General features: G+C 40.4%; 1 protein-coding gene across 1 annotated transcript; it reads right to left on the reverse strand.

Annotated features, from left to right (window-relative positions):
• Positions 1–1775: 1775 nt before the first annotated feature.
• MORF4L2 (mortality factor 4 like 2) lies at positions 1776–10484 on the reverse strand. Its single transcript, XM_004606325.2, has 4 exons — positions 10359–10484; positions 8892–8978; positions 3834–3933; positions 1776–3321 (listed from the first exon to the last, which is right to left on the reverse strand). The coding sequence occupies exon 4, from the start codon at positions 3295–3297 to the stop codon at positions 2428–2430; it is 870 nt and encodes a 289-aa protein (XP_004606382.1). The 5' UTR covers positions 3298–3321; positions 3834–3933; positions 8892–8978; positions 10359–10484; the 3' UTR covers positions 1776–2427.
• Between the last annotated feature and the right edge of the window lie 3412 nt (positions 10485–13896).

Below are 13896 nucleotides of genomic sequence, written 5' to 3' on the forward strand. Positions count from 1 at the left end.
CCTACCATTCTATCACACCCCTCCATCTTCTCTCCTCCCACTCCCTCCCCTCATCCTGCTGTTACCCTCCCCCTCTTTTTTTACCTCCAAATCCATTAGATGAAATCCCAGTACCTTGGAATGTAACTATTGGAGACAATATTTAGAGCTAATTATGTTTAAATCAGGTCATGATTGCTAGTCCAGTATGACTAGCGTCCTAAGGAGAAATTTAGCACACATGTAGAAGAGACTATATGAAGTCACAGGACTTGCCTTCCACACTGCCAGCCCAGGGATTCAGTCCATGACAGCATATATTATCCCCTGAACACTGCCATGAGTGATCCTCAACTGGGAGCAGAGCCAGGAGTAAGCCCTGAGTCCTGCAAGGTGATACTCACTCCCCACATCACATGACGTCAGTGACAGTAACCCTGACATTTTCATTTCAGCTATCTAACCTCAGGAACTATTGATAAAAGATAAATTTCTGTTGCTTAAGACACCCAGTCTATGGTACTGAATTGGCAACCCTAGCAAAGTATTATATGCTAAGTACTCTGATGACAATGTGACACTTTAAAATGAAGTTATTCTCATTATCTATTTTGAGTCCCATATACTTGTCAGTATCCCAAATGGTCTACATACAATTATACAGCACTGTTGTCCCGCTGTTCATTGATTTGCAGGAGCGGGCACCAGTAACGTCTCCATTGTGAGACTTGTTGTTACCGTTTTTGGCATATTGAATACACCACAAGTAGCTTGCCAGGCTCTCCGAGAGGGACGGAGGAACTGAACCCGGCTCGGCCACACACAAAGCAAATGCCCTACCCACTGTGCTATTGCTCCAGCCCCCTTATATACTTATATATATAATTTACTTATTTCTTTTGTACTTTCCAAAGTGTAGCAACTAGAGAACATCTATTTCCTCTAAAGAAATGAAAAATAATTTCTACACTTAAAAACACTTCTTGGGTCAGATAGTACAGCAGGTAGGGTATTTGCCAGGCACATGGCCAAGATTTGATTGATAGCACATGTGGTCCCGAGGAACACCAGAAGTGATCCCTGACTACAGAGGCAGTAATAAGACCTCAGCACCACTGGGTGTAGCCCCAACTATCAAAGTTAACTGTTAAAAAAAATGGAACTTGGGTTTCACTGGGAAATTTACATATAAGATGAACTTTTAACCTCAGGCTTCCAATACCATCCCTCTCCTGCACAAATCCGCAATCTAGACCTCCCAATGTTATGGGGGAATTATAAAAATAGAAGGAACATAATGAGTGCTGGAACTAGGGTATGCTTCCACTGTTGGCACCAAATGAGTAAGAACTTCTGATTGAATGTGTAGTCCATGTCTTCTGGTGGAAGAATAAAGATCTGTGTAAGTACATGGGAGAGTGCAAGTATTCACCCACTAAATAAACTGAACTCGCAGAGGAAAGGTGCATCTGGAACAAAGGTGTTTCTTATAAGCAACAGGAAGCAATCCTACCCTGAGAAGCAGAGGAGGAGAAATGGAGAAACAGTAGGCCAGAAGGCTCACACCTGGCTGCCACCAAGTGTTTAAATAGAGATGGGAGCTGAGTGGTAGAACACTTGCCTTGTATATGTGAGGTGCTAGATTTTGATCTCCCAGGATTACTTTCCCCGGAATAGGAAAAAACTCAAGGAATTCCTTCAGCAGGGTATCAGAAGTTTTCTTTGATACCACATCAATTATTTCTGAACTCAGACTTCTCAGTCTCAGTAAAAATTAAAGGCACACTGCAAGTTACTTGCTTTGAAATTTAGAAACAAATTTTATTTAAGATCTGAAATACAATTCCTAAAATATCAACTTCTCCAGAAAACCGTGGCTACACAATAATGCATTGCCTCTATCATATTAGAACGTGCATTAGACTCAAATACAAAAACCAAGAAACAAATCACCATCCTTTAACAACTTGAGCAAAGATAGAATGCCTAAAGAACAACAAAGATGAATTTGCAGAGGATGGGCTGTTTTACTTCAAGCACCATAAAAAAAAAGAGCACAAATGCATGGGTTTTCAGGTATATACATTAACTTGAACCTTTGGCACTAGGAATCAGGGCATTTTGTCACGTAGTAGCATTAACACATATTAGAAAACTGTGTAGTGTCAAAGGGATAGAACCACCAGCACTCAAGCAATGTTGTTTACTAGGCAATACAATGTTCTACTGAATGTTTCTTTGTCTAATTACTGCGTACACTGGTAGCAAATTTGAAATGAGAAAGGAATTTGCACTCTTCTTATTTTCTGTTTTAAACAAAACAGAAAAACTGAAACATAAGCCCTGTTATACATTAACGATTTCAAAGGACATCAATTATACAAGAAAAAGACTAGGAACAAGAGTGTTTACAGATACCAGACGTAATGGTGAGTGGTCAGTAGACCCTCACAGGGCTCTGCGGTGGTACTCAGCAGAAGCCACCTTGTAATCACTGGCAGTAAACAGAGACCCAGCATTCTTGGACAGATACTTTAAGAAATCATGCAAATAGCCCAACAGTAATGCAAGGCTCTTCTCATCAAGGGGCGTATACGCCAGCATTGCTCCAATTCTCACAAACAATCTCAGCAGGTGAGGTGCTCCATAAATCTGGGACATAGGAGCATCAGGATGAGCCAAGAGAATTTCAGCATACTGGGGCCTCTCAAATTTGTAGAGCAGCTGAGTGCCCAACATCACATTGAAATACTCTTTTATCCCTCCCACAACTTCGTTAACAGCATATTCTTTATTATCAACATTGCCCTGTGAACGCTTGCAATCTGCGTACTCTTCCAGGATAGCATCCACATTTTTCTTAGCAGGGAGTTGGAACAGCTGCTTCTGCCTAGTAATCAAGTCCCAGTCCTCAACAAGCCATGGCTTCAATTCTTCAGGAATCTTCACTTTAACTTCCACTCGGTTCTTGAATACTTCCTCGCTCTCAACAGTGGGGTCAGCCCGTGCCCTCTTCTTCCGAGGGGGCTGAGGTGCTTCGCTGGTACTGCCACCTTCCCCTCCGTTTCCAGGAGCCTTCTGCTTGTTCTTCCTGGTCTTCCTCACCGATCCCGAAGGGGGGTTCTCTGCAGAGCGACCTCCCCATCTGCCTGGGAGAGCTGGATCAAGGTTCTTCGGCTGTTGGCCAGCTGTCTTCTTTCCAGAGGAGGCCCCTCTCATCTTACTTCTCTGCATGTTGCTTCTAGTTGGCTTTTTAAAGTTGTCTTCTTCTGCAGATTGTTGTCCACGAGGCTGAGAACCCTGCTTTCTGGAACTCATTCAACCCTGTTTTTATTCCAACCACTGTAATACATAAAGTATTTTACTTGGTTGCTTTCTTTGGTGGTCTTTAACACACATTTCTTTAAGGTCTACCAAAGAAAACCTTATGCCACTCTCTTGGAATCTGAATTTAAATCCTATCTAAGGATAATCTGTGACTTTCTACTCCCCCCTTTCATCCACACACTTCCCATTGCTTTCTCTCCACCATCTATCCTCACACCTGTCCACAAATTAGTTTTTAATATCACTCAAAAATGTATAATTTAGATAAACTATAAAGTACTGAAGTTGATATCCAGACCCTTTGAACATAAAACTGGTAAGATCAAGTAAGAAAGATTAATTGGACTTAAGTAAAAAGATCAGTAAAGGTTCACGAGGGAGAGGACGTAATCAAGAGGAGTAGAATTAGATAGGGTGAGAAGTTAGAGCCAGGAATCTTATGAGATAGTAGCGGGCACTGTAAGATGCAGCAGAGAGGCTACAAAGATGAACATAATTTGACAGATTAGATAATTCCTTTAACTTACATAATTATTTTCTTTCCCTTCCAAGAACTCCTAGTTTTCGCAGATGGGGTCCTACAGGTCTTTCCCAGATGTTCTAGGAGGATGAGGTGGGAGAGAAAACCTAGAAGTAAAGCAGGTATCGGCAATGATAAACTTTAATGAAATAAAATAAATAATTTAAGCACAATTAATAAGATAATTTAAATATATAAGCAACTTTTATGTTGAATTTTGTTAAACATCCAACCAGTTTCCATATTGAATTTCAGGCTCGAACACTGTTTACTGGCTTAGTATTATCTACTCTGCCCCTATCAGGTTTCTTCATCTCAATACCATAAAGACAGAGCCCCCAATTTCATCATTCAATCTCAACAAACTATTCCATGTCTCCCATTTCTAATAAAACTGACACTAGTGCCCAGAGATTGTTTTATTAACTGTTTCATGTGTTAATTTTGCTCATGCAACTCTGCCTTTAGTTTCCATTTACCCCAGGACCTGTATTAGCCCTATCTTCCATCTTTTGTAGCAGCACTTACGGCCCTGACGCATATAGGATAGGCCCATCAAAGCAGGGAAGTGAGTCAACGCAGGGAGAAAATGGAGGCACAAATTAGGAAGCTTCTATAAGCTTTAGAGTAAGCCACTCCGGGAAAACACATTTACAAGCACACCATAATTTCCTATCTTTAATTCCAGTGTAAAAGCCCACTGTGAATTGAGATCATGCTAATCTTAACTTTCACTCAAAAATGAAAATGTCTTCATAGTTTTTCAGGAGACTAAGCAGGTCTAGAAATTTGTTTAGCAAAATTACTTCCTTCCAAAGTTGTATCATTTATTACATGTATACCCGTGGTGTATTCAATATGCCAAAAACAGTAACAAGCCTCACAATGGAGATGTTACTGGTGCCTGCTCCAGCAAATTGATGAGCAACGTGACTTACCACACCTATTACTCCAGTCCCCACAAATTAGTAACATTTAAAATTTATTAAAAATGTTTCCATTTCATATAAAATGTGGGCTGCAGCGATAGTACAGCAGGTAGGGTGTTTGCCTTGCACGCAGCTGACCTGGGTTTGATTCCTCCGCCCCTCTCGGAGAGCCTGGCAAGCTACCCGTGGCATATTCGATATGTCAAAAACAGTAACAGGTCTTACAATGAAAATGTTACTGGTGCCCGCTCAAGCAAGTCGATGAGCAACGGGATGACAGTGATATAAAATGTATTTTATATAATTTAAAATATATTCTGTGTCTGTCCACTCAAATTATTAGTGACACTTAAAATGTACTTTTGAGCCACACCCACTGTATGGGGTACTGAGGATCAATCCCAGGTTAGCCTATGCAAGGCAAATGCCCTACCTGTTCTACTACTCCAGTCCTATGACACATTTTTCAAAGATCTACATCAGTGTTGAGCTTCTCATATTGGCTTTTTGGCTTTTTTGAGGGGAAGAGCCTCCAAAGCAGCACTCGGGAGGTGTTGATGGTTCAATGTGAGGATGTGGAACAGCTTAGCCCCTTGCAGTGCCAAACCACACCCAAATGCTAGGCTGTTTCCTAGCCCTGTTAAGTCCTATTCAAGTTTTAATGATAAAACATGTATTATTTGGTTTTGGGGCCGCACTTGTTGGTGTTCAGGGTTTATGCCTGGTTTTACCAAGGAATGAACCAGAGCCTGCTGCATGCAGTAAGTGGCATAACCTACCTCTCGGGCTCCAAGATATTTTTAATGGATTTGTTGTTTAAATGCAGGCCTCCAACATACAGTTTGTGCTCTAACCATTTGAGCTATTTCCCTTAAGCTATATACTATATATTTTCTCCTAAATAATTTTGTGGCACCATTATTATTTCCTTTATGTACCTAGAAATACTCAAATAAAAACGATTTATGTCACACCTGGCTGTGCTCAGAATACCACCATAAATGGTGCTAGGGACTAAACCTGTACTGGCCAAATGGAAGGCAAGTGCCTTATCTGCTGTACTATTTCTCTGGCTCCAAGATGTAAACATTCTTGAGGGTACGAAGTCAATTCAAAGGGCTGGAGCACATACTTCAAATCTGGAGGCACTGAGGTTTGATCTCCGACCAGGCTGCTCCCCCCACCTGGTGTAGTCCAACCCCACCTAAATTAAATAAACCAAACATCCCAAATCCAAGACATAAACATTGCTGAATACCTCACACCCCTGCCTCAATTCCAGATCGAGTATGCATGCTTTAAAATGTTATGTACATTCACACAAACGAAATATGTGTATAATTCTAATGTGAATATGTAGCATAAATTTCACTAGTGTGTTAGCAAACTTAAGATACCTGCAGCTCTGTGTTTTCTCTTTATCATGGAAGGCTCTCGAGTCTGAACATATCTTCTTTTGATTACTGGTATATACCAAAATTGAACCAGTCCCATATACTGAATACTTTATATGACTTACATATAATCATATATGTATCTAATCTGAAGAATATATTCTCAAGTAATGTCAAAGAAATTTAACTTAATTACAATTTTGATAATACAGGCAAATTCAATTAGTGAAGAACCCATTTAATTTGTACTCCTGGGAAAACAATTTCATTCAGCCTTCAACATTAGCTTAAACATCTTTAAACATCTGCTTATCTCGTATTCTTAAAAACTTTATTATTTATACTAGTCCTGTTTTTCTTATGGATTCTATCGCTTTTCCCCTAAACTATTTATTGCAAATAGTAAGCACTTTCCTATGCTGAATTTTCATTCCAAATTGTCAGTTTTTGTGTGTAAATATATCACATTAATGTGTACTTTCCCGTTACAAACATATTGTGTCCATTTTCTTTTTGAACTGTCATGTCTAGAGAAAAAGTTTGCAAATCACCCGTACATCTTGGTATTATATTGTTACCTCCAACAATTAATTTCTCCTAACAGTAAATATTGAATAGCTTACCTTTCCCACCACTGATCTGAAATGCCTGCTCTTCTATAACATTGTTAACCTTAACCTGTCTTATCTTAATTAGGTATATGGGTCTGTTAAAGTACTTTCCTCCCAAAGAACTATGATTATTCAATTTTTAGAGGTATCACTGTTTACAGGCGATATGATCTAAGTGGGATCCAAGGATGTTTGATGCAGCATTACTTGAATAAAGCCACCAGGCTCAAGGATCTATCAACGATTTTGCAAAATTAAGTATGATATATCCACAATATGAGCTTTCACATGCTAAAGGAATGCTACCATAAAAGGAAGCAAATGATGGTGTGAATGAACAAGATATTTTAAATAACAGGTTGGAAAACAATAGTTTTTAGGTGACATCAGTATAAAAAACCCTTAGGATCTCAATAAAAAAACCCCATAATATTAACTATTTACCTATATACATTTTGTAGACAGACACATATTTAGAGCTCTCAATAGGTTCAATAATAGTGGTTAATTTTTGGAATAGCAAGAGATTTGCGGGTGTTAAAGGAAACCTGAGGCTAATCTGTATTACTTAAAATTTACATTGCAAGGAAAATATATTCAGTATCAATTATGCGATGAAAGTTTTAAGGTTTTTGGGCCATAACCGGCAGTGTGTTAGGGGAGACTGGCAGCTCTGATTTGGACTACGTGATGTTGGGTATAGAAGCAAGGCTGGCCACTTGCAGGGCAAGTGCCTTAAACCATGTGACTAAAAAAGTTATATTAAATTACATTTATTTAAGATTCAGGTTGCTTTTCTGACCTATTCATATTCATAGATCTCACATGTATGAGAACTTAATTATCACTGTGTATCATATACTGAGTAGGCGTACCTGTCAGACCAGTTTTTCTGTTTCTAGGTTCTGACCACTGCAGAGGCCTAAGGTAATGCCCCTTTCCTTAAGATTTCCCTCCAGGTCATACTGGTCTTCTTTCAGCCCAAGAGCCCTCATTTCCTTCCCTTTATCATTCACCAAATGTCCTCCCATAAAAGGGTTTTTGTTCCTAAATGCCCTCTTAAACTCTTGCATAAAGGAAGTGCCCTTCTTTTGCAAACTGGCTTTCTATTGGGGAAAAATAATTCAGAACATGCAGTGACTTCCCAAGAAAACCAAACTGTTACAAAATCTTCTTCATCTTGAGTGATGGGGTCATTCAGGCCTGAAGAATCCAAATGTTAACATCTTTTGTGTCAAAAGTGAATATAAATAACATCTACAGCTTGCTGGAATAAACATTTAAATATACATAGCAGTTATATTTATATCAATTCCCCTGGATCCCAGAGGACTTTATATTTAACAGAAAATTTGTGAGTCAAAGGATGAGTTTTGTTACAAAAGCTGTTAGTAGACTGATTACGACAATTCTCTAGCTGAAAATCATAGCTCCTGGAAATCCCCTTATATAATCAATATATGCAAAACCTTTTTTAGAATAAGCTAGAAGTCATAACTAATTTCAAAATCAGTTCCAGTAGTAACTGCTGCTTCTGAAAAAACCAGAAGAAAAACCAACAGCATTAACATTTTTACAATTCCAAAGAGAAATCTATTGCATTTAGAAGTATGTGTAAAACAGGCTGTACCAGAAGGAATAATAGAGCCATAATTATTATTAAACAGTTACATGTGCCAAGTACAGTCCTAGCACTTCACATTCCTAGCTCTTCTTTTAAATTCTAAAAAATGGAGATTACTATATTTATTTTATATACTAGAAAATTTAGTGTCAAAATGGTTTAAGAGTTTTGACCAGTAAATGGCAGATAGCATTTAAATTCGGTATCTACTCTTAACCACTAAAAATACTACATATATTTTACAAAGAAAAAACGTGTATGGATTGTATGTGTGGTAATTATGAGACCAACTGTAGTATCTTTTTGCTCCAGGAACATCATATTTAATAATTCCTTATCAGTCATTTTCTATACTGGAAGCATCTTTTTCTGTTATTTTTTGCTTTTTTTTAAAAAAAAAGAGTATTTTGCCCGATGGACACAATATTATCTCCAAAACAGAATTTGGAGGATTAGGTTATGTGGAATTACCTTGAAAACTTAGGCCAGGAGAAAGGAGAAACTTACCAAAATTTCTGTAACCAGAGATGGTTCTGCAATCAGGATCAGATGTTCTGATCCTTAGCACACAACAAACTGAGCTTTTCTGATAGCCTAGAAGGTCATACAAGGAGAAAGGAAAGGATACAAAAAGATATGAGATGTTTTTTCTCCTCCCTTAACCAAGGCATTTTATCAAGCACAAAGGACAGCAAAGCTGATAAATAATGTACAAGTGTTCTTTTTTCTATTTCTCATTTTTCGTACATTTTCAAAGCACTCCTTTGAAAATGTATCCTAATTTTTGACAAAGTAATCTTTTTACTTTTTGTGAGTAATTTTAAATAAATAAAAATGCAGAGGAAATAATACACCTACACGAATCCATCATCTAGCTTCAACAATTACCAACTGAAGGCCATCTTGTTTCATCTGTAACCCCACCCACTGCCCCCCCACTCCCGATTTAAGATCACGCAATAACTGATTTTCTGCATTTTATAACGGGAAATTTGGAATTTATTGTATGAAATTTATTTATTAAATACCAAAAAACACAATAATGTAAGGCATACATATGCCTCTATCTCAGCGTTAGTGATTATTAATTTAGGACCAATTCTGTTTCATCTAGCTACCCCTCCCCATTTCTCACCGCTGAAATTATCTAGACGCAAATCCTACTTAAAACCGAATTTTGAAGTCAATCCCATGTATTTTGATTCAATTTCTAAATAATTTCACATACGTCGCCACAAAATGAGAATTACAAACCACAGTACCAATACTACGTCAAAGAAAAACTCCACGACAATTCCTTCTAAAAAAAACATATTCCGTTTTCAAAATTCCCCGATGCATCTTGCACCATATTTTTTTTTTGTCGGCGTTCATGCTTTAGGATCGAAACACGGCCTAGTACTCATCGCGTGTGGTTCATCTCCAGCTCGCTCTCGTTCTCAATACCCCCCTCTTTTTAAACTTTTCAATATGGAAAATTCCAAATCACCGCGATTTTGCGTAAATTTCTAAACGAATTATTTCATCGGTGAAGACTTAAGACGCCTTCCTTATAGCCCCCAATTTCTTCTCGTAAAGTTGTGAGGCAGGGAAAGCACCGTAACGAAGCATCAGCATAATTTTAATTTTCTCTCGATTCTCTAACGCCGTTTTCCCCCGCCCCCCACCCCCACCCCCCGACAAGAGCGAGTATCTTTGGGAACCAGGATTCGCCTCGAGAGCCTCATACGCACTAATAATATACAGCACACGCCTTTGAAGCACACGTCTCCGAGGTAGATACTATTATTATCACCATTTTACAAACATGGAAACCGAGACACAGAAAGAACAGGAGCCAGCCCAAGCTGGGCGTTGGCGAACACCGATTTCAATCAAGCCTTGCCAGACTCTAGAGATGTGAATTAAAATTGCCCAGAAACACGACGAGAGGAGGAAATCGCCAACCCTTTCTCCCCACCCCCACCCCGAAACCTGAAACGAGAATCCAGTTCTTCCCAGCGGCCGACGTGTGTTCACTGCCGTCCCTCCAACCGCCATAGTAAAGCCAGGTTTCTCTGGCAACTGATATCCATAGGCAGACACGTCACCTGGGAGGCGGGATTATGCCCCTTAGCCAATCAGAATCGTCTTACCTAAGGTTTAGAATGTTCCATTACCAAATGATTGGACAAGCGACACACGTCAGAGATGACGCTACGCCGCAGTAAAGGCGGGTGCTAGCAACCTGCTTCTTCTCGGCCCAGGCTGGGTAGGCAGCCAATCAGCTTTCTCCTTCAGTGGCGGCACTGGCCAATCGCGTCTGTCCTCTTAGGTGCTTGGCCCGCCCTCCGAAGGCGCGACAGCCGTTGGGTCATAAGTCTATAGGGCAGGGTGTTCACGTGTCTAGTTTTCACGACCCAGAGTTCCCCTGACTAGAAGGGTTTTTTTTTTTCCCCCTGCAGGGAGGCATTATGGGTTTTTTTTCCACTGGGAAAGGAAGTGTCTACGTGGCCTGCGGAAACAGGATGGGCGGAAATGAGCTAAGGTTCCCGCGAGTGGGGAAGCGCGAGGTCAAACAGGGGGCCACGCCCCCAAGCCGATTGCGCACTTGGGCTGCGAACGCTTTCCTCCCCCACCCCCGAAAAAAGGCAGGTGGCGGTTTGCATTGTGCTGCGAGGAGAAACGGTGGATGGTGCATGGATGGGATCTGGGGGCGCGGGTGTCCGTGCCTGGCGTGTTTGGGGGGGCTTGGCGTGGCGAGGCCCTCCCGCGCGGCTCCTCGTGGCGCGGAAGATGGAGGTTGTGCGTAGGCAGGCGCCTCTAGCGTCGGGCCCGGTGTGTTGGGAAGCGCGCGCAGTGCGCGTGTGCGTCAGCGTCCCGGACGCGGGGGGGAAGGGCGGCGCGGGCGGAAGCTGGAGGGGGGAGGCGGCTAAAGGCGGATTTGTGTTTTTATAGACGCAATCTTTCCTGCTTTGAAAAAATCGTTTTAAATCGAAGGAAAAGCAGTGGAAGTGGTCATAACAAATAGCGTCTCTCTGATAGGATTTCAGTCTCCTCAGCAGATTTCATTCGAGACTCCAGAATACTCTTTTTTTGTATTTCTGTCGGTGCCAAAATCCTGCTCTTAACCCCACAGTGGTTAAAAGCTAATCCTTGGGGCTGGAGCAATAGCACAGCGGGGAGGGCGTTTGCCTTGTACGCGGCCGACCCGGGTTCAAATCCCAGCATCCCATATGGTCCCCTGAGCACGGCCAGGGGTAATTCCTGAGTGCAGAGCCAGGAGTAACCCCTGTGCATCGCCAGGTGTCACCCAAAAAGCAAAAAAAAAAAAAAAAAAAAAGGAAAAAAAAAGCTAAGCCTTCTGCGGAAAAAAAAAAAAACAAAAACCCTTGGTATCCATCTCCCGCAATTGTTCCCCGCCCTTCTCCCCTCTGTGGCTAGCACTTCTCCTGGCACACTCTTAACTTTCTGCTGGGAATATCTATAGTCCTTCCTCTAGGGATTCACCTTTTTGCCCAAAGTACTCCTAAAGCAAGTACGCAGTGCTCCTCAGGCAAATACGCAGTTAATTTTCTAGAAAGTTCTGTGCGTGTGGTTTATATCTCTGCCACTAGATGCCGCCAAAATCCATCAAAGTATGGGGGTTTGGGCCCCTGGAATTAATTGGATTCTGGACCCCTACCTCTTTATGATTTGCTGAATTTTAAAAATAATAGATCATGATCATTTATAACTTTTATTGGTAGAGAAAATCAAAATAATGCGACTAACCCTGTCAGATGGGGACTATCTCCCTATATCCAAATATTTTTCCTTATTGCTTTTCTTTTAAAAAAATCCCCTCTATTGCTCTTTTCTTCCTTGCCTTTAAAAAATTGTTTTTGGCATCAGAATTCACAAGCAACTCCTGGATTTGATAGTGATCAAGTTCCTTACTATTTGTCTACATCTTTTCAAGTGCTCATGACCTCCTCCACCTACAGGCAGCTAGTCAGTAAGCAAAGATAAGAGCTTGGATACTGGCTTTTGTTTTAATTTGAATCTATACTTTGCTTTTGCTTTTAAATTTTTTAAGGCCCTATGATTTGCAAAGTTATTCATAGTTGAGTTTCAGGCCAGATAGCATTTAATCTGAAGAAATTATTTGATCATTGTGAGACTGTAACCCAAACATGAAAGCTTGTAAGTATCTCACGGTGATTCAATAACATAAAATTAAAAAGAAAAGAAATTAAATGGAGATAGAGCTGGACACTATTTTTACTCAATACTGATTTCGAAAGCTGATCCTACCCTTTTGAAATTTTATTGGATTTGTGTTTGCATCCTGTTTTCTGTAGTGGTACTGCAAAATTCTTACTCTTTGGAGTCTGAGTCTTAATTAAAAACCCTACCTCTGAATCTGGTCGAGTTATTTTCTTTGATCCAACTGAGGATCAAAGAAATGATTCTAAAATATTTCTAATTTTATTTAATTAATTAATTTACTTATTTTTGCTTTTGGGGTCACACCCAGCGATGTTCAGGGGTTACTCCTGGCTTTGCAGTCAGGAATTACTCCTGGCAGTGTTGGGGGCCATATGGGATGCCAGGGATCGAACCCGGGTCGGCTGTGTGCAAGGCAAACACCCTACCTGCTGTGCTATCGCTCCAGCCCCAATATTTCTAATTTTAGAAAGTATGATTTTAGGAAAAATCATTTAGAAGGGATAAAATATTTTAGAAATGCTTCCTTTAAAATATTCTAAATCCTTTCTAAAATATTGGATGCTTTCAAAATTTAAAGGTGTTGTGTCATAGCCTTCAGATAAATATACTTTTATTCTTCATAGAATCCTTATTAGACAGGTCCTAATGCATGAGAATAAAATGCCAAAAATCATACCTCTTCCTGTTACCAGTCATACCCACAGCACAGGTAGAGGGGCAGGATTTAGGGCAGTGGTCTCAAAGTGTCTGTTAGACATAGCAATAGTTATAGTACTTGAGAAAATGTCAGAAATTTGGATCTTCAGGTTCCACTTCAAATGAGTAAAAAATTCTAGTAGTGAGGTGTAGTTATCTGATGATTCCAGTGTACATTGAAATTAAAATTTTGGAGGGGAGTGGGACAGAAATTCAGTGCTTGGGGCTGCAAAGTAGTATTTTGAGCACAATTGTGTAGACTGGCTGATCAAGAGCTCAAGGTGTTTGTGAAAAACATCTCCACCAGTGAAAAGCATCTCCTGCCAAGCTTAAGATATTTTTTTCTCTGGTCCTGTCCCTGAAACAACCCTGTTACCTCTGTTAGGGATGAATACTACCTATTATGAAAACATGCTGCAAAAATCATCACTGCCTGCTAGTAGCCTCTCTCTGCTGCTCCAAGGCATCGAATGTCACCTGTTCCTACCCCCTCTAAGGCATCGAATGTCACCTGTTTCTATCCCCAATGCGCACTGCTCTCTTCAGTCTTTTGTGCAGCTCTCTTGCAGTGCACTAATAACTTTTTCCCTATTCTTCTATCTTAGCCTTTTGAAATCCTTTTGCC

The sequence above is a fragment of the Sorex araneus genome, chromosome X (assembly GCF_027595985.1).
Source record: "Sorex araneus isolate mSorAra2 chromosome X, mSorAra2.pri, whole genome shotgun sequence".
In the NCBI taxonomy this organism is placed as follows: domain Eukaryota; kingdom Metazoa; phylum Chordata; class Mammalia; order Eulipotyphla; family Soricidae; genus Sorex; species Sorex araneus.

Bases quoted from the DNA above. Each gene is read 5' to 3' on its own strand.
- MORF4L2 (XM_004606325.2), bottom strand. From the start codon at position 3,297: ATGAGTTCCAGAAAGCAGGGTTCTCAGCCTCGTGGACAACAATCTGCA.